General features: G+C 44.9%; 2 protein-coding genes across 17 annotated transcripts in view; one reads left to right on the forward strand and one right to left on the reverse strand.

Annotated features, from left to right (window-relative positions):
- Positions 1–21,478, reverse strand: part of LOC310763441 (potassium voltage-gated channel subfamily KQT member 1-like) — a 793,949-nt gene that overhangs the window by 593,661 nt on the left and 178,810 nt on the right. The gene's annotated exons all lie outside the window — the stretch shown is intronic.
- CCDC91 (coiled-coil domain containing 91) overlaps positions 6,432–21,478 on the forward strand; it is a 191,677-nt gene continuing 176,630 nt past the window's right edge. For 6 of the 16 annotated variants that reach the window (XM_083615790.1, XM_083615786.1, XM_083615794.1 and 3 more), the window contains exon 1: positions 18,219–20,240. Coding sequence is in view for 5 of the 16 variants with exons in the window: in XM_083615792.1 (XP_083471918.1) it covers positions 20,181–20,240 (60 nt within the window). In the remaining 11 variants the exon portion in view is untranslated. Of the gene's footprint in view, positions 6,988–18,218; positions 20,241–21,035; positions 21,101–21,136; positions 21,319–21,478 lie in introns of those variants that run through there. The other 10 variants (XM_083615785.1, XM_083615797.1, XM_083615789.1 and 7 more) reach the window with 9 other exon arrangements.

The following is a 21,478-nucleotide window of genomic DNA, read 5'->3' on the forward strand; positions in this document are numbered from 1 at the left end:
TTTTTAAAGTTTGGGGAAAATATAAAGATTTATTAGGGGGAAAAACACCATGGTAGCTGTCTGTGCTGGAAGCAATACAGTATCTGTGAAAAAATTAAATATGAAAACTAATTGAGCAACATATAGACTTGTTAACAGAAATTGATAATCAATTAAAATTGAAGAAATTTCAAGAAATAAAAGAGAAGGTAACAGATTGGTTACAATATTTTCAGTTAAATGAAATATTTAAAAATGATAAAAAGAAAGAATTCACCTATGAAATTTTAAATTTCCAGAGAGAAATAATAGAAAATGATATTAAATTATTATCAAAAATGTACAATATATTGTTGGAATGGGAAACTAAGGATGAAGAGGTCAAGTGTGTTATGATAAAGTGGGCAAAAGACGTGGGACATACTATTCAGATGACAGATTGGAAAGACTATGGATGAATGATATAAAATTTACGGCACGTACCTTACTTAAAGAGAACTATATGAAAATGATGTATATGTGGTATTTAACACCGGTTAAATTGGCAAAAATGTATAAAACAAGGGAAAATAAGTGTTGGAAATGTAAAGAAGGCGAAGGTATGTTTTATCATATGTGGTGGCAATGTAAGGTTAATTAAAAAAATGGGAACTGATATATAACAAATTGAAAAAAAAAATGTTAAAAATAACCTTTGTTAAATAACCAGAAGCTTTCTTACTAGGTATCACAGGAATGGATCTACCTAAAGAATACAATAATTTGTTCATGTATGCAACAACGGCTGCTCGGATATTGCTAGCCCAACACTGGAAAGAAGAAAAAGTCCCCACTAAGGAAGATTGGCAAATTAAGTTAATGGAATATGCAGAAATGGCTCAACTGACTTGAAAACTTAGAAATCAAGACAATAACAAATATAAAAAAGAATGGGAAAGCATTGCAAGGAAGTGAATACATTTTAAAAACACTTGTAATGTTATGGATACTGTAAAGGGAATTGGGGTTGCTCGTGCGTAAGTGGGCTGCTGCTCTAGGCAACGTTGTCTGGCTAAACCTTTCCCTGGCTGGACAGCCCTTTCTCCGTGGCTGTGTCAGTCACTGGCAGAATCCGTCAGTGGGTGTTTCCTGAACTTCTTCCAACATAAAAGCTGCTTGACGCCAAGTCTCCGCCTAGCTTCCCTGCGTGGAAGTCTTCTGCGCAGAGTGGGCGTGGCCAGCGGAGGTCCTGGGCTCTCCCCGCTGGTCTCTGCGGAAGAGTCTTGGAGCCATCTCTCCGAAGTCCTTCCCTGCTCCCCTTTCTTCCTGGTGTCACGCCGATTTCCTTCCCCAAAGGAAGTGTTCTCTCTCTCCCTGCTGGTCCCTTCTCCTGCATCGTTGGGGAACCTTACCTCCACTCTTGGCTCCGATGGCAGTTCCCTGACAGATACCCATGGTGTATACAGTTTTTTAAAATGTATTATTTTATGTTTTTCATTTTTCTTTAATGTAATGATTTTGTTTATTGTGAAAATTAATAAAAATGTATTAAAAAATAACTGTTATTGCTTTAATGATTGCATTTTATTTTGGGTCTATGGCCTAGCTAAACTAGAAAGACACGTGCCTGTCTACTTTTTAGTGTAGAACGAGTTGCTTTTAGGTACTATATGTAATGGATGTTTGTTCCAGAACACAGGAAGGAATATACTGTTAGAATGCATGAAATGCTGTCATACCCTCCAACATTTCTCCAGTGAAAATAGGGACATCCCATTCCATAATGATAATTTTACTCTTTATACACATCTTACTGGGTTGCCCCAGCCACTCTGGGCAGCTTCCAACATATATAAAAACATAATATAACATTAAAAAAGCACTTCACTATACAGGATTGCCTTCAGACAGCTCAGGGGTCAGATAACTCCATACCCTTCAACCTTTCTTCAATGAAATTGGGGCCATCCTAAGGAAACGTGGGATGTTCTGGAATCAGATCAGAAACCGGGATGACTTCTCTAAATCAGGGTTGCCCCTGGAAAGTAGGGCCACTTGGAGGGTCTGTGCTGTATGCATGAAAAGAGAACCAGCTAGACATAGCAATTGCATTTAATCTTGAATTCATAGAATCAAATGGTAAGAGTTGAAAGGTACCCTAAGGGTCATCTAGTCCAACCTCCTGCAATGCAGGAATCTCAACACACAGCCTTCCCCATCCAATTAGAAACCATACTGGACTCTGCATTATAACAGTCCATTCTTTCCATTGTTCGGGAATGAACATTTATTACATACAGTACCCCAAAACAACTTGTCATCTATCTGATCAATTGGAAAATGAATTTTTAACACACATAGTTTTACGAGATAAATATCTATCAGATGTAACCTGCCATGGGCTGGTTGGACACAGAGTGGTGGGTGGAACCAGCTGGGGAACCAAGGGAAGAAGGTTCAGAACCTGGGGAATGATGATGGGACAATGATGAGTGGTCAGAAGGAGACTGGGAAGCTGAAGAGGTAACAGGGCTTACTGAAGTCCAGAATCAGTCCGAACCTAAAACAGAAGGGGAGGGAGACCAAGAGGCAGAGATGAGTCCAGCTGGTGAAGATGCATGCTGTGACAAACTCCCCTCCCCGCTGACTCCCAGAACCTGGAGAAGGATGAAATGGGTGGAGCAAAGACTCTTGAAGTCTGCATCTTTTTCTCTTGGGTTTCTGTGAGTGATACCTCCAGTCTTGGAACCCTTTTTACATTTCTCCAACAAAGTAAAGTGTATTTGGTCAAATAAACATGACCAAAGTTATCAGATATAATCATACAGTTTCACAGAATCCTAGAGTAATCCTATCCTTGAGGGATATCCACAGGGATTACTCCTAAAACCTCATGCAAGCAGAGAACTTCGCTATGCTCACAAGAAGAAAAATTGGACCAAGGAATACCCTTGGTTCTGTGAGAGGCCACCCATAAAGCATTGCTTTATCCTTACAGGATTGTACAACTAGAAGAGGGAAACACTAGCTGCAACCAAGATTTGTCTTTGATTTACTGTGCCTGGTTTGTCTGAGAGAGACAAGCCATGACTCTAGGTTTGGAAGTCATGCTAAGTCAAATCCTATCTCAACATTGGGCAATGTGGCACCAGGAGGACTGGGGGATGAGTATCCTGGTGGTGGTTTTTTTTCCTGTGAATGCCCCTATGTTCATTCATTCACCTCAGCCGTGGTTTAGCTTAGTGATATGTGTGAAGTGGGTCATTAAGACTTCAAAGATTCCCCCAAATATTTGTTTTTTAGTAGAAAATTGGGATAAAATAGGGCCTACACGGGAAGAATTAAGCATATGGGGTTATTTAAATGCAGTGTGAGTGTTTTGGAAAATTCCTACTAAACATTTGGATTTTCCAGGCTACCTTTCCAGGACTATCACAACAGACTTACTGTTATATAAACTGATAGAGGCTGGGGTGGGGTGGGGGGTGGGCTAACGAAACAGACAAAGAAATAAAAGTGGCCTGTGCTTATTACCTTATTCTCAGACTCTTCTTGCAATATTATTGCAGGCTGTTCCAAGTTAAATGAATAAAAACAACCCACCCTAATAGTTCCGGAAAAAATGAGAAACACTGAAAATTATAATCAGTGCAGCTGTGGAAACAAAGCTATTGTTAGAGGATAGTGATATATACAGCAAGTAAGAAAACTAAGAAGGAAATAGGTGGAGGAGAAACAGTTGCTAAAACATGAAAGCCGTTCCCTTTCCCACACCTCTTGGGGGGAAGCTTCTTCTTGCAAGGGAAGGAGGTCAGGCGGTGGGTGGTGTGCTGCTCTAGGGTATGACATCAGGAAGTTTTCTTTGAGCTACTGGATATTTTTCCCCTTGGCAAGGGATAAGGAAGGGAAAATAGCCAGGCAGTCAATTTTGGCAAAGTGGATGTACATTCAGGTGCCATATCAATCATCTGTCCCATGCTAACAAACAAACAAAGAAGATCAACACTGAGAAATGGATGGTTTAGTGGGTGCCAGTATTTTAAAAATCCTTTGAGAAAGATTTGTGCTTGATGGTTCTTTCCTTTTCATTTAGCTATTTAATATTAATACTAAGCATTCAGAAAAGCAGATTTCAAGTGTCCTTCCCCTACATTATCTCATTATTCCTTACAAGAACACCCCATACAAGAACATCATTATTTTTGTAGTGAAGATGTAGAGCAACACCTGAGAATATGGTGACTTGCCTGGTTGCCTGGGGCCCTTTAAGTCAGTTGGTGGTAGAAGTGAAGATTTCAGTTGGGAACTTTTTGGCTTATACTTAGCCTGTGCACACATGGCAGTTTAAATTGGATTTGATGTATCACATGTATTTTTTTTAACTAACTCAATGTTTTATGTAAGTCTGGTCTATTGGAAAGCCTCTCTCTCTCTTTTTAAATGCCAACCACACAGGTAAACACACACCTGTGTTCATGCCAAAGATGTACCTCCAGGTTTTTGGAACACAGGGAGGCTGAACTACTGGTGGGGCCACCCCCTCCTTAACCTACCATTCTGTGCAAGCCTGGTATATCAGAACATTTGCATCTCTCTCTCTCTCTCTTTCTTTTAAATGGCTGCTCACATGGCCAAACAAATACCTGTGTCCATCTCTACAAAGGATCTCAGGTTTTCAGAACTCAGAAAGGGTGGGGAAGTACTGACTGAGGGGAGGGGACAACAACATACAGTGCAAATACATTCCATGAAGTACTGCCCACTAGTGTGGACAGGAAACACTAGAGTTTAATTAAAAGCACTTGTGTGGGTAAATGTGCACAAAAGTGCACATGGAAATTGTGGATCTGTGCAACCAACATGTGCATTAACACTGATATGTGCACAGCTTAGCCATTGAACTGCACTAACTCCCACTTGAGAAATGTTTTTGATACCCCTGTGCTGGTCTGATAGTTCATCTTCCATACTGAATAGTTTACACTCAGAGGCCTGACTGGGGTAGACATCAAGTCCATGCCATGGTCTAAGATAAAATCCTCTAAGCATTAATTCACAGAAGCCAAAGTGAACATGGTATGCAAAGAAATGTGCACTGCAATTCAAAAAGGAATTCAACACAGTGAGTTAACCCACAAAATACAAGGGGAATGTGTTTTAATTGAAATATGCTCTTGTGTGAAAATTTTTGAAGTGTAGGTGGGTTCCCATGAGGCAAGACACAGTGATAACAGTAAGAACCTTTATTGAACTACATAACTGGGAAACAGGGGCAAAGCAACTGCTTATATACATTTCTGAAACCCACTCCCGTGCTTGGCTGTCTAAACTTCCAAACTGCAAATCATGACTCAGAGTTCAAGGGCCAATGGCAGAGGCCAAATTCTGAAATGTTCTGTGATCATGTATTGAATCAGAACACAGGAGCTCAGAATACTTAGTCCAGACTCAAGCTCAGGCAAACACAGACCACTGAATACATAACAAAATTTCTCCATTGCTATAGGTGTGTGGCCACATGTCCTACTTTAAAAAGCACAGTTCTCTATTGTAAGGAGTGCCTTCTCTAAGACTGGTTAATGATACAGAACCATAAGAATGCAGAGTAGGACCCCATCAACTAGATAGCAAACTGAGCAGGTACATAGGTCCCCTGGTCTCACTGCAATAAGAAAAAATTACTACCTTTCTATTTAAATTAGAATAATTATTTCAAAATTTTGTATGCTTATCTGGGTCCTCTCTTTTGGTGTTGCTAGAAGTGGTGACACTATGCTAAGACACAAGACTTATGGCAGCATGGCCTGGAGATGTGGCCTGTGCAGAGCAACCAGCCCCACCACTTTTTCTGTTAAGTCTTTTCCCTACCAGAGGCATCACACCAATCGTCTGGCAGAACTTAGACTACAGTAGAGGCTGTTCTCCTTCAGTGCCACATCGGCCTTTCAAAGGGGAGCTACATACACACCCCACCTCCAACACCTAGCAAGTGGCGACTCAGGTGGTGGAGAACACTACACAGGCCTAGTGACAATCTGAAGCTTGGGGTCATATGAAACTAGATGGGTAGGATAGCAAGGAGTGGGCTTTCTACACACACAGCTGTGCTATTTCTTAGTTGCCAAAGAGTTGTGTCTTTTTGCTTGGCATCACTTTGATTACCTCTGAAAGCAAAGTTGCCAGACAGAACAGGTAGATGACACAGGTTCTTCACATGCATCAGACACACCAGAGCTGCAAGTTATTCAGTGTTCAAAGGAATATGAGGGCAACACTTAAAACCCAGTTCATTTTATTGACATGAACATGACTGGCTAAAGGCCAGGCAAAGCATCAGTCCAGCTATTGCCAAACCACTACAAACAAATAAATCAAATATAGTTTATTAGTGTTCTTGATATTTCTCTGAATTAGATTAAAGTTAATTTTGGAAGTGAGAATTTAGCTGTACTGTAGAAGGCAAGCCAGCTGACATAATTTATTTGGGCTTACATAAGGCCTCTGACAAAGACTCTCACAAGGGTTGTTAAAGAAGTTGAAAAGTCACAGTGAGAAAATTAAATTTCTGTCCTGGATCACAAGCTGTTAGAGAAACAGTAGCAATAAAGCAATTCCCTTAAATGCATCTGAAGGATTCACAGTGACCATATTGAAGAAATCTGTAGAATGAGATTTGTTAATTTTTAAAAACCCTCTGTCAATTGCTTGGGAATATTAAAGCAGCAAGATACACTGATATAAAATATTGAGAGAGGAAACTGATAAAGGTGGGATGTGACACCAGTCACATGTAGTCATGCCCTGGTCCATCCCAGTAGCCTACTTAGCTTCTTCTTAAGGGGGAACAGGATGACACAGTGGGAGGGGCTGTATGCCCGGTTTGCCCTGTGTGGCAGCATGCCCTAACCACTTCTGAGCAAACCCGTCCTCTCTTGATATAAGCATGCTGTCTTTTGAATACAAGATTACCACCAGATAGAATAGAAAACATGAAGCTGTCAGTCCAGCATCAGGTACACAGCATCAAGAGTAAGTGTTATTTGTCAAATATTGACGGAGTGGCTTCTTATATACAGACATGGCAGAGAGTGCACCACATTTTGGACACTCCAGCTGCCACTGGTCTTGTAATTAAAAGCTACACAGTGAGATCCTCTTAGAAAAGATTAAATTCAAGAGTGAGATCTTGGATAGACCAATTTTTTGCCTCCTTTCTTGACACAAAATAGAATATATTTGGCACTGGCAAGAGTAGATTAAGTGTGAAATTGACAAAATTTTATTGACTTGTTTGCTTTGTTTCATTAAAAACCACTGTTTGAGTCTTAACTCTACATATTTCTGTGCATGTTTCAGTCTTTGAATATTTGTATGCAAATATCAAGCTGTAAAACATTTTTCATAGCCTCTATTCATAGAAGAAATGCAATGTTGTTACTGCATAGTCTTTTGCCAGTAATTATCATATCATATATCCCTCAGAAACCTGTAATTTGATAATAATGACCTCTTTCATGATCTGAATTCAGGAAAGAAGACCACACATTATTGTTTAGGGTCTATTTAAAGGAAGAAAAATAAGCTGGTTCCTATTTTTATATTAAAGGATTAAATGCTTTAAATAGTATCTACTAGGATAGAATGTTAAAGCAAACTTGATCGTATTTTAAGGAAATAATATCTACAAGCCGGGAAGAAAAAAGTCTAGCCATTCAAAAAATATGCAAAAATTACTACAGTGATCTGTAGCCAACTAGGCAAAATGACCCCCGTTAAAGGAATTGCCAGTGCTTGGATGGGATGACCCTTTGAGTCCCTTCCAATTCCACAAGGCGTCCAACATGCTACTGAGAAAGAACGGAGGACAAGTACAAGTAGATTCAGAGCTGATGAAGCGGCTGAGCCAAAGCCAAAAGGTCGCTCAGTTGCAGATATGCCTGGAAGTGAAAGGAAAGTCCAATGCTGTAAAGAAAAATATTGCATAGGAACCTGGAATGTAAGAACCATGAACCTTGGTAAGTTGGATGTGGTCAAAAATGAGATGGCAATAAATATTGACATCCTGGACATCAATGAACTGAAATGGACGGGAATGGGCGAATTCAGTTCGGATGACCATCATATCTACTACTGTGGGCAAGAATCCCGTAAAAGAAATGGAGTGGCCCTCACAGTCAACAAAAGAGTGGCGAAAGCTGTACTGGGATGCAATCTCAAAAATGATAGAATGATCTCGATACGAATCCAAGGCAGACCTTTTAACATCACAGTAATCCAACTACTGGTGCTGAAGAAACTGAAATTGACCAATTCTATGAAGACTTACAACATCTTCTAGAAATGACACCAAAGAAGGATGTTCTTCTCATTATAGGGGATTGGAACGCTAAAGTAGGGAATCAAGAGATAAAAGGAACAGCTGGCAAGTTTGGCCTTGGAGTTCAAAATGAAGCAGGGCAAAGGCTAATAGAGTTCTGCCAAGAGAACAAGCTGGTCATCACAAACACGCTTTCCAACAACACAAGAGACGACTCTACACATGGACATCACCAGATGGGCAGCATCAAAATCAGATTGATTATATTCTCTGCAGCCAAAGATGGAGAAGCTCTATACAGTCAGCAAAACAAAACCTGGAGCTGACTGTGGCTCAGATCATCAGCTTCTTATAGCAAAATTCAAGCTTAAACTGAAGAAAGTAGGAAAAACCACTGGGCCGGTAAGATACAATCTAAATCAAATCCCTTATGAATACACAGTGGAAGTGAGGAACAGGTTTAAGGATTTAGATTTGCTGGACAGAGTGCCTGAAGAACTATGGATGGAGGCTCATAACATTATACAGGAGGCAGCAACGAAAACCATCCCAATGAAAAGGAAATGCAAGAAAGCAAAGTGGCTGTCCAACGAGGTCTTACAAATAGCGGGAGACAGCAGGCAAGCAAAATGCGAGGGAGACAGTGAAAGATACAGGAAACTGAATGCATATTTCCAAAAAATAGCAGGGAGAGACAAGAGGGCCTTCTTAAACAAGTAATGCAAAGAAATAGAGGAAAACAATAGAATGGGAAAAACCAGAGATCTGTTCAAGAAAATTGGATATGAAAGGAACATTTCGTACAAAGATTACCATAATAAAGGACAAAAGTGCTAAGGACCTAAACAGAAGCAGAAGACATCAAGAAGAGGTGGCAAGAATACACAGAGGAATTATACCAGAAAGATATGGATGCCTCATACACCCCAGGTAGTGAAGTTGCTGACCTTGAGCCAGACATCCTGGAAAGTGAAGTCAAATGGGCCTTAGAAAGCACTACTAATAACAAGGCCAGTGGAAGTGATGATATTCCAGCTGAACTATTTAAAATTTTAAAAGATGATGCTGTTAAGGTGCTACACACAATATGCCAGCAAGTTTGGAAAACTCAGCAGTGGCTAGAGGATTGGAGAAGATCAGTCTACATCCCAATGCCAAAGAAGGGCAGTGCCAAAGAATGCTCCAACTACCGCACAATTGCACTCATTTCACACGCTAGCAAGGTTATGCTTAAAATTCTACAAGGCAGGCTTAAGCAGTATGTGAACCAAGAACTCCCAGAAGTGCAAGCTGGATTTCGAAGGGGCAGAGGAACCAGAGACCAAACTGCAAACATGTGCTGGATTATGGAGAAAGCTAGAGAGTTCCAGAAAGACATCTACTTCTGCTTCATTGACTATGCAAAAGCCTTTGACTGTGTCGACCACAGCAAACTATAGCAAGTTCTTAAAGAAATGGGAGTGTCTGATCACTTCATCTGTCTCCTGAGAAATCTCTATGTGGGACAAGAAGCTACAGTTAGAACTGGATATGGAACAACTGATTGGTTCAAAATTGGGAAAGGAGTACGACAAGGCTGTATATTGTCTCCCTGCTTATTTAACTTATATGCAGAATTCATCATGCGAAAGGCTGGGCTGGATGAATCCCAAGCCGGAATTAAGATTGCCAGAAGAAACTGCAACAACCTCAGATATGCAGATGACACTACCTTGGTGGCAGAAAGTGAGGAGGAATTAAAGAACCTTTTAATGAGGGTGAAAGAGGGGAGTGCAAAATATGGTCTGAAGCTCAACATCAAAAAAACCAAGATCATGGCCACTAGGCCCATCACCTCCTGGCAAATAGAAAGGGAAGAAATGAAGGCAGTGAGAGATTTTACTTTCTTGGGCTCCATGTTCAGATCACTGCAGATGGTGACAGCAGTCACGAAATTAAAAGACACCTGCTTCTTGGGAGAAAAGCAATGACAAACCTAGACAGCATCTTAAAAAGCAGAGACATCACCTTGCCAACAAAGGTCCGTATAGTAAAAGCTATGGTTTTCCCAGTAGTGATGTATGGAAGTGACAGCTGGACCATAAAGAAGGCTGATCGCCGAAGAATTGATGCTTTTGAATTATGGTGCTGGAGGAGACTCTTGAGAGTCCCATGGACTGCAAGAAGATCAAACACATCCATTCTTAAGGAAATTAGCCCTGAGTGCTCACTGGAAGGAAAGATCGTGAAGCTGAGGCTCCAATACTTTGGCCACCTCATGAGAAGAGAAGACTCCCTGGAAAAGACCCTGATGTCGGGAAAGACGGAGGGCACAAGGAGAAGGAGACGGCAGAGGACGAGATGGTTGGACAGTGTTCTCAAAGCTACAAACATGAGTTTGACCAAACTGCGGGAGGCAGTGGAAGACAGGAGTGCCTGGCGTGCTCTGGTCCATGGGGTCACGAAGAGTCAGACACGACTAAACAACAACACGTTACTAGGGTTGTGCACAGCCCACCCCTGCCCCAGTCCACAACTTTGGACTGACCCTGACTAAGGGCAGTCTCAGCCTCGATTTGGGTCAAAATTGATTCACAGGAGGGGGAGATGGTTTTCCCCCTTCCTCCTTCCCTTCCCAACCACACATTTAATCTGAGTTCAAAACCCCTAATTAAACATATGGTTGGTAGGGGGACAAGATAAGAGAGAGACACTGGGTCTCATGCTCTCCACAACCACATTGCAGCCTACAGGACTGGCACCCTCTGTAACCCTCCCTGCAAAGCAGATCCCTGGAGCCAAGGGGATTGAAGCACCTGCTGTTGAGCTGCTGGCCCTCCTCCAGCCCACCACCGAGTCCAGACACTGGTCCAGGGGTTGCACTGGATCTCCTGGTTCAAACGTTACAGAGAACTAGAGCTGGCTATCATCAGTGTCCAGATGATACCTCACCCCAAATCTTCTAATAAGCGCTCCAACATTTTCATGCAGGTGTCAAATAGCATTGGGGACATGGTGGTACCCTGCAGCACAATTGCCGCTATTGTCTGCAACCAGCCCAAGACATTTTGCTGCTGTAGGCAAAACACCCTGATGCTGCTCCCACCCCAATGCTGACCCCCCACAAGATCATGGTAATTGACACTAGAGATCAGTAAGAGGATGCTGGGAAGAGACAGCCTCTGGAAAATAGAAACAATAGTTTAAAAGAGGGAGGGCAAATCAGTGCCTGGAAGGCCTTGGGTGTACCTTGGGCTCCATGCCACATGCAATAACAAATTGTTTTGATTACCGTATTTTTCGCCCTATAGGACGCACTTTTTCCTCTCCAAAGCCGCGCCGGGCTCCCGAGGGTTGCGCGGAGCTGCCTGCACTCCCGGGCTTGGCGCAGCTCTCTGCAAGCCTGGGGAGACCGGCGCGGCTCCCTAGGCTTGCGGATAGTAGGCTGTTCTGGGGGCTGGGGTCGGGGGAAGCTCGGGCTTCCCCCGCGCCAGGGGGGGAAATATTTTTTTTTTCTTTATTTCCCCCCCCCCCCAAAAAAAAACTAGGTGCGTCCTATGGGGCGAAAAATATGGTAACTTCTGCAAAATAATTTATGGTACTTAAGTTAAAAACAGAAAGAAAAAGGGGTAAGAATTAACTAAAAAGAGTTTACCAAAAACGATAAAAGAACCATGTTGAGGATGAAGGAAGTCAATTGGAAGAAAACAAGAACTGAAATATGGTATGTATATGTGTGTGTGTGTGTATGACTTTGTTTTGTATAAGTTTTCATACAATATCATGTTTTATTTGTACTTTTTTGTTTTATGTCTTGTTGCTTGTTTCTCTTTTGATTCAGTATTATTTTCATGTTCAGTTTGACAGGTAGGTGTGTGTGTGTGTGTGTGTGTGTGTGTGTTGTAAATAAACTCAATTAAAAAAAATAAAAATAACAAATTGTGAATGATGAATGCAGCTACCACCACAGCTTGCCCAGCCCATTGGTACTGGGACCAGGAGGCATGCTGGACTCCCAGGGAGCAGTGAAGGGAAAGCACTTTGTACAATGTCCTGGGAGTAGAAGGTGCCACACCTTCTACGGAAGCAAATAGTGAGTATCCATTTATTTTTATTTCATGGAATTTGTAAACAGCTTAATTACAAATAAAATCTCTAAGCAGATTTAGTGACTCCTTGTGACATGAATAAAGGCTGATAAGTCGATATATATTAGTAAAAGAAGCAAAGAAGGGAGGTGCTGGGTGTGACTAGAGAGAGATGAAGAAAAAGAGAGAAATCAGAAATGCAGTTGGAAGGGGCCCTGAAAATCATCTAGTCCAACCCACTACATTGCAAGAATATCCAGCTGTCCTATACTGGATCAAACCTCCAACCTTGGCATTATCAGCACCATGCTCTATCCAGTTGAGCTATCCAGGAGGCGGAGGAAGCGGAGGGGGAGAGTGAGGGTAGATTGTTGTTGCAGGCTCTCTCCCTCCTTCCCCAGGCTGCATCAGGGATACGGACTGCATGTGCATCTGGAATAATTTCAGACCTGCCAGTCAGCAAGATGTCATTCCTGTTATGTTGGAGCCTCTTGGGAAAGGCAAATAAGGAAATGGTGCTCTTGGGCAGTCAGAAGGCAGAACAGAGAACAGGGATTCTGCCTGTGCTGGATGGGGTCCCACTTCCCCTGAAAACACAGGTTCACAGTTTAGGCATGCTCCTGGACTCAGCCCTGAGCCTGGTTGCACAGGTCTCTGCAGTGGCCAGGAGTACATTTGACCACTTACAGCTAGTGTGCCAGCTGTGTCCATTCCTTGAAATGACTGATTTAGCTGCAGTCACCAATGCCTCAATTACATCCCGTTTGGATTAAATACTTTACACAGGTATTACTCTATACTCCGCCTTTGAAAAGGGCTCAGAAACTTATAGAATCATAGAATCATAGAGTTGGAAGAGACCACAAGGGCCATCGAGTCCAACCCCCTGCCAAGCAGGAAACACCATCAGAGCACTCCTGACATATGGTTGTCAAGCCTCTGCTTAAAGACCTCCAAAGAAGGAGACTCCACCACACTCATTGGCAGCAAATTGCACTGTCGAACAGCTCTGACTGTCAGGAAGTTCTTCCTAATGTTTAGGTGGAATCTTCTTTCTTGTAGTTTGGAACCATTGCTCCGTGTCCGCTTCTCTGGAGCAGCAGAAAACAACCTTTCTCCCTCCTCTATGTGACATCCTTTTATATATTTGAACATGGCTATCATATCACCCCTTAACCTCCTCTTCTCCAGGCTAAACTTCAACTGCCTCAAAGAGCTGCAGCCAGATTGCTGACGACTCCCTTGTTAAAACAGCACCACTGGCTACCAGTCTATTTCCAGGCACAATTCAAAGTACAGCTTATGAACTATAAAGCCCTACAAGGCTTAGGTCCAAGCTATCTGCAAGACCATATTCTTTCATATGAACCTGCCTGCATTTTGATAATGCTTTATTATATAAATAAAACAAAACTAATACTTAGAATTTCTCCGCTCTTGTATCTCTATGGAAAAGGACGAGAATAACAATAAGTTTGGAGAACAGCAGTTTCTTGGGACTGTGTGTGTGTGTGTGTGTGTGTGTGTGTGTGTGAGAGAGAGAGAGAGAGAGAGATCTCTACTCCTTCTACCTCTTAGTGGGGAACCTTCAGAACTCTTCATTGGCACAACAGCCAGCGGTAGGGGCAACAGCAAGGTCTAAGTCTTCAATGCTATACCAACTTACTTAGCAGAGTAAGTATCATTGAACTCAGTGGACTTTTTTTTGAACAGACATGCATAGGCTTGTACTGTATGTCTAGCAAAAAGTCTCAGAACAGGTTCTTCATATTACTATGTTGCTACTGGGGGTTGATTCAAATCAGTTTTTTAAAAAGTATTATTGTTTCTTGGCTCCTTGCAATGCATATGACACCCACTGCTACTTGTATTGATACCGCTACTTCTGACCTTTATTTCTGTGATTTCTTGGACTGGCTTTACAAACTTTGAGATACTATGTTTTGCTAGGGCTGCCATACGTTTGGATTTTCCTGGACATGTTCCTGGAGAAAGGCGGAGTTGATATCCGTTGTGTGTGTGTGTGTGTGTGTGTGTGTGTGTGTGTAGAATATCCAAAAGGTGGTGCTTTGTCCTAGAGCTTAGGGAAGTTATTTTTTTAAAAAAAGGTTTTCTAAAACAACTTTTGGGGTGTCCTGGTTTTTACTTTGTGAAATATGGCAACCCTATGCTTTGCTGCTGTTCTTCATCTTCTGTGTTTGGATGGGGAGTGTCTTTGCTCCTGCAAAACTGGTTTGAAACACTGTTTTTCACTTTTCACATCCCATCTTTGACCTTACAAGTAGATCCATGGAAAAGTTGAATCTTCCATTTTATTCTCACTGGCTGAGAATATGAGAGTATTAAGAACAGTCATACTTAAACAAAATGTTTATACACTACTTCTCAGGGTTTATAACATGGTATTCCATACAATATGCCAAATGAGCAGCAATTGCATTAAAAAAATAATAATAATCTAATGTTGCCTACAAAAACAAGAGGCTACAATGTGGATCAAGCCTGGGTTTGTCCTCAAATGAAATTCAAGTTCTGAAAGTTCCTTCACAGGAAAAAATTCTTAGAAATTTTAATAAAACAAATAAATGAAATACTTTCATAGAATCATAAAACCTCCAGGGAATAATAGTCTACCACCTTCCAAGGGAGCCCGTTCCACTGTCGAACAGCTCTTACCATCAGAAAGTTCTTCCTGATGTTTAGTCAGAATCTCCTTTCTTGTAACTTGAAGCCATTTGAATGAATGAATCTTTATTTGCCATAGCAACAAAAGAGCAACGCAATATACAAAGAACAGAAATAAAAAGTTGATTACAGTGGTACCTTGGGATGCGAACGGGATCCATTCCGGAGCCCCGTTCACATCCTGAATAGAATGTGTTTTGTGGCTTCCGCGTGTGACGTCATTTTGAGTGTCTGCGCATGCGGCAAAACCTGGACGTAACACGCTCCGTTACTTCTGGGTTGCTGCAGAGCTCAACCCGAAAGTGCTCAACCTGAAGCACACTCAACCCGAGGTATGACTGTATATAAAACACACTTTAGGATCCTGAATCAGCAGTCAAATAGCCATTGGTTTGGGTCCTAGACTCCAGAGCAGGAGAAAACAAATCTTGTTCCATCTTCCACGTGACAGCCCTTTGGATACTGGAAGAAGGCTATCATATCTCCTCTCAGTCTGCTCTTATCCAGGCAACTATACCCAACTCCCTCAAAAGTTCTTCATAAAGCTTGGTTTCCAGTCCCTTTATCAAAGTTTGTAAAATTATTAGCACTTACTAACTTCTATTAAGCGTATTCATACACTTTCTGTGATCACAAGATGCAAGACAAAGGTCAAAGTTTTAAAAAGTTATTGTCCCATAACCTGAGGCACAATTTTATAGACTTGTGTGTCATTGCCTCAGCTTTGATGGCCTGGGACTTGGAGTCGGACTTGGAGCCAGAGAAGTCTCAGTCCGCACCGCATCAACACTGCATCGAAGGTGCTCAACACCCGGTAGAAGTAAGAACCGACCACCAGTTCTTACTTGGAGTACCTTCAGACCACCCGTAAGTTGAACCAGCGGCAGAAGTGGTGGGCGCTGCTCTTCTCCCAGTTCCAGATCTGCTACATCCCTAGCTCCCAAAACCAGAAGGCAGACGCTCTGTCTCGGAAACCAGAGGACATCGTGGAGACGGCGCAGCAGGCGGAGCCAACAATGATTGTACCTCCAGCTGCATTCCTGACTACCCAGGAGACCAAGTCACTGCAGGATCGAGTGCGGGAGCAGCAACGAATCGACGTGTGGACTCAGGAACGTATTTGGGAATTGGCCAGCAGAGCATGCCCTCATATCCAGAACTGGTTCTGCACCAGGGTTTACTGATGCACCAAGGTAGGTTGTACATCCCAGCGGGACCATTGCGGGCCAAGGTACTCCAGATGGCTCATGATGCCCCGGCAGCTGGGCACTTCAGGAGATATTGGACCACCCACCTGGTAAGTCGGGAATTCTGGTGGCTCCACTTGAAGGCTGACGTGGCGCGGTACATTGGGGGTTGCGACGTCTGCCAGTGGGCCAAGGGATCGACCGGGAGACCTCCTGGGTTTCTTCAGCCACTGCCAGTCCCGCCTCATCCGTGGCACACGGTGTCGTTGGACTTCGTGGTGAAATTACCCCCGTCTCGTCAGTGTACCTGCCTCCTGGTATTTGCGGATCATTTCACTAAGATGGTGCACTGCACTCCGTGCCCGTCTGTACCCTCCGCCAAGGAGAAGGCGTGACTGTACCTGCAGCACGTTTTCCACCTGCATGGCGTACAGGAACGCTTGATCTCTGATCGTGGCGCTCAGTTCACCTTCCCGTTTCTGACACAGCCTACCCCAGGCTCTCGGGACAGAGGTCTGTCTATCGTCGGTCTACCACCCGCAGACTGACGGACAGGCCGAACATGGTATTAGAGCAGTACCTCCAGTGCTACTGCAGTTTCCACCAGGATGATTGGGTCGACCATCTGGCGTTGGCCGAGTTCGTCTACAACAATGCAGTGAACGCTTCCACCCAACAGACCCTGCTCCAGGCCAACTATGGGTACCACCAGTGTTTGTTCCCAAGCATGCTGCCGGCGCCTGCGGTTCCTGCAGTGACGAACTGGCTACAGGAGCTCTAATCCCAGCAGCAACTTCTAATGGAGCAACTAGGCCAGGCCAAGAACACCTATAAGACCCAGGTTGACCGCCACCGTCAGGAGGGGCCAGAACTCGATGTCTGCGATCGGGTGTGGCTCTCCACCTGTCATCTGCACTACTCTTGGCCCTCGTAGAAGCTGGATGCCCGGTTCATGGGTCCATTCCCCATCACTGCCCAGGTGTCGCCTGTGGCGTATTGCCTCTGGTTACATCCAACGCTCAAGGTTAACCCAGTATTGCATCAGTCGCTGCTCCGTCCAGTCACCCCACCTGATGAGTTTCACCCACACCGTCTGAGGCCTCAGGGGGAGGGGGAGCCGGAATATGAGGTGGAACGTATCCTCGATTCCCAGTCCCGCAGAGGAAAGCTCCAGTACCTCATCGACTGGAAGGGATATGGGGCAGAGGACCGTTCTTGGGAACCAGCGGACAACGTTCATGCACCTGACTGCCTCCAGGCCTTCCACACTGCTTACCCCAGCAAGCCGGGCCTGGACCCTCGGCCGGAGGGGGGGCTTGGGAGGGGGGATGGTGTGATGGCCTGGGACTCAGGGTTGGACTCGGAGCCAGAGGAGTCTCAGTCCGCACCGGATCCTTTGCCTCAGGCGGCAGCTGAACCTAGTCTGGGGCCTGATTCTGGAGAGCCCCAGTCTGCACAGGTTCCCCTGCAACAAGCACCAGCTGGGCCGAGTCAGGGGCCTGAGCCTGCCCTGGCTCCAGATGCGGGGATTACCTCGTTGCCTTCAGCTGGGCAATCACTTACAGCTGCTCCACCACCAGTTGGATCAGAAGAGGCTGAGGCGGCCTCTGGGTCTAGTACCCACCGACATCTCCCGAGCTGCAGAGACTGAGGTCTGAGAGGAGAGACCTGAGTACTCGCAGGAGCAGTGCTCTCCTTCGGGCGAGACAAGGAGGTGAGTCACTGGGGGATCAGGACTGGCCGTTACCCTTACAGAGATAAAAGGCTGCTGGACCCTGCCCCAGGTTGCGGGAGCAATGCTGCTGTTTGCCAGAACCTGCCTGTGATCCTGTGCCTGACCTTGCCTGGTTTCCTGCCTCGTCTCCTGCCTTGGCCCTGTCTCCTCTGACTCCTCACGGAACCCTTGGATTCGGGACCTGACCTGGACCGCGTTACTCGGGTTACTCCCGGGCCCAGCACATCAACAAGATGTATTACAATGCACATACATGCTTACTACTTTTCTCTTCTTTTTTTACACAAACTACCTGCACTTTTGAAAACAAGATCAATTTATGGACATATCCCAATACTTATTTACTGTGATGTTCATCTGAAATATCTTAATTGAAATGCTAATCATTTCATAGGGATGCGGGTGGCACTGTGGTCTAAACCACTGAGCCTAGGGCTTGCCGATCAGAAGGTTGGTGGTTCGAATCTCTGCAACGGGGTGAGCTCCTGTTGCTTGGTCCCAGCTCCTGCCAACCTAGCAGCTCAAAAGCACATCAAGTGCAAGTAGATAAATAGGTACTGCTCCAGCAGGAAGGTAAACGGCGTTTCCGTGCGCTGCTCTGCTTCTCCAGAAGCGGCTTAATCATGCTGGCCACATGACTCGGAAGCTGTCTGCGGACAAACGCCGGCTCCCTCGGCCAGTAAAACAAGATGAGCGCTGTAACCCCAGAGTTGTCCGCGACTGGACTTAACGGTCAGGGGTCCCTTTACCTTTACAGTGGAACCTTGGGTTGCGAATGTGATCTGTGTGGGGTGCACGTTCGCAACCCGCAGTGTTTGCAACCCGTAGCGCCACATCTGCGCACGCGTGGTTTGCGATTTAGCGCTTCTTCGCATGCGTCGAAACCTGGAAGTAACCTGTTCTGGTATTTCCGGGTTTCGCGCAGCACGCAACCCGAAAACACATAACCTGAAGCATCTGTAACCCGAGTTAGTACTGTACTCATTTCATAAAATGTTTTCTTTGAATGGGGCTGTTATTCACTTTTCTAGTTTTCAGAACACTTTTGCATACAGATTACTATTCTGAATGTTACACAACTGTTTGACATTCAGCATTTAGCTTCATGTTACAAGATGACAGTGTAATACCAAGAGATACGGATCTCAGAATTATGCCTCCTGACTACCACTACTTGTCTTGTGGACACTGAAAGATGGAATAGTCTTTCAAGGACTACTAAATAACAGCTGGCCTTTTAATCTGGCCCGATAGCTATAGAGTTTTAATTCTCTATGGGAGTTGTAAGGCATGCTTAAATCAAACCTCTTCCATTGAAATCAATGGGGCTTAAAAGCATTTCATTTTTGTTCAATCAGGATTAGATGAGCCTTTTGGTCCCTTCCAATTCTACAATTCTATGAAATCTGAATAGATTAATTTAAAATAAGAGGAAAGTTAATCTGCACTTAAAAGATGGTCAGATTTCATAGATGACTGAATCCATGGTTGTAGCCTGCTGTTAAGTCTCTCTCAGGAGGGTATACTGCCATAGCAATGCTACAAGAGCTAAGCTCTTGGCTGCACAAGTCTTTAGGCTATGGGAAATATTTGGGAGAATTTTTATGTGGCTGGTGCACTCCCACCAGAATACATATCCAAAGTATGTTTCCTAACAATCTTAAATACGAAACATTACTGAAGGGCACCTGCGTGTTACTGGAACCATGACGCCTGGTGGCCCCTGAACCTGGCTGGGCTCTTTGGCACTTCATGAGGTTACAGAGGGGGCCAAGCAGATCAGTGACGTGGCTGTTTTTCTGGTTTCCTCCCTAGCAAAGCATTGCAGTTGTACAGATACCTGGCACCTGACGGAAGCCTGCGGCCACCATCTCGAGCATTCAGGAGCAGGCCCCCGTGAATTCCACAGGACTGTTCACAAGAAACAAGTGGGGAATAAAGATCTACCTCAGGATCTGCTGCGCCTGAGGATCCCGCCATCTGAGACGCTCGCCTCAGTTCCCCTTGAACCGGCTCCCCGCCATTGGCGCGCGCCCCTCTCTCTCTGGCCAACGAGGCCCAACGGGACAACCTCGCGAGATTCAGCCCACGCGCGGCTTTTGTCGCTCAGAAGGGACTGCGGGAAACCAATAGGAAAGCCTCCACAAAGGCCCTTTGGGGGACCCCCTCCCCTCAACCCGCCCTCTTCCCGCCTCCTGCGCTTCCCCTCCCCCTCTCGGCCCGACAGGAGCATGCGCGCGCCGGCCAGGGGGCGGGCCGCAGAGGCGGTGTCGGCGACGTCGCGCGTTCAGGTGAGGGGAGCGGCGGTTACGGCGAGCAGGGGGGGAGGGCGCTGTTTCTCTGCCGGGGGATGGCTATCTGCGTCCCCCCTCAGCTTCCGGGCCCTGGGGTGATCTGCTAGGCGGCCGGGCGGGGGCTCCCCGTTTGCCTCCCTTGAGGCTCCTCTTCTCGCCCCCCCGCCACGTGGGTCCCCTCAGTGTCCCCCCCCCGCTCCCTCTCCTCGGCCCCCTCTCAAAGGCTGCCGTCCTCTACGCCCCAGCCTCAAATGCCATTCATTTCCTATACAGTGGTACCTCGGGTTACATACGCTTCAGGTTAAAGACTCCGCTAACCCAGAAATCGTGCTTCAGGTTAAGAACTTTGCTTCAGGATGAGAACAGAAATCGGGCTCCGGCGGCGCGGCGGCAGCGGGAGGCCCTGTTAGCTAAAGTGGTGCTTCAGGTTAAGAACAGTTTCAGGTTAAGTACGGACCTCCGGAACGAATCAAGTACTTAACCCGAGGTACCACTGTACTTGGGAGAATATCCAGGTGGGATGGACAATTATGCAGTCACGACCATAAGCAAGAGAGATGGCCTTAGAGCACGTGCAAGATGAAAGTCACTTGCTGTAAATAGAGAGCAGGTTCAAATGGACATGTAGAAATGTGGGTGGTGAAGAAACACACAAATTAGAGTGTAAGAAAACGGTTGGCAGCAGGATAGAAAACATCCATGGCATCACAACTTCAGGCGATAGTACATTGCAATCATTGAAACAGGTGCACCTTACTGTATTGCATTTTGTTTTGTGGCCATGTGTCATAGGTTTCGGGCAGGGAATGGACACAGGAGGTAACCTTGTCATGATTTCGGTTCCCTTTCAGGTAGAGGTATGTGCAGGAATAACACCATGGTTTATTTGTATTCTGCCTTTCCATGTCAATGCTTATAGCTGGATCTTTGCCTAGTGGTTAGAATGTGCAACAGGAAGCTGAAGAACATCATAGAATTGTAGAGTTGGAAGGAACCCCAAGGGCCATCTAGTCTAATCTCCTGCAATGCAGGATCTTTTGTTGGAGGCCACATATGCAGATTCTTCTTGCTCTTGGTAAATATTTGTAGCCTGGCATTCTTCTTTTTTGGGGAACTGTACACGTGACCCACTATGTCTTGGCACCTGAGTAACACCTATCCCCTCCAGTACCACTGACAAGGTAGCGGTGTTTCAAAAGTATCTTCCAGCAGAACTTTTCTATGGCCATTGAGAA

This window comes from Podarcis filfolensis (assembly GCF_964270895.1).
Source record: "Podarcis filfolensis genome assembly, chromosome: 5".
In the NCBI taxonomy this organism is placed as follows: Eukaryota; Metazoa; Chordata; class Lepidosauria; order Squamata; family Lacertidae; genus Podarcis; species Podarcis filfolensis.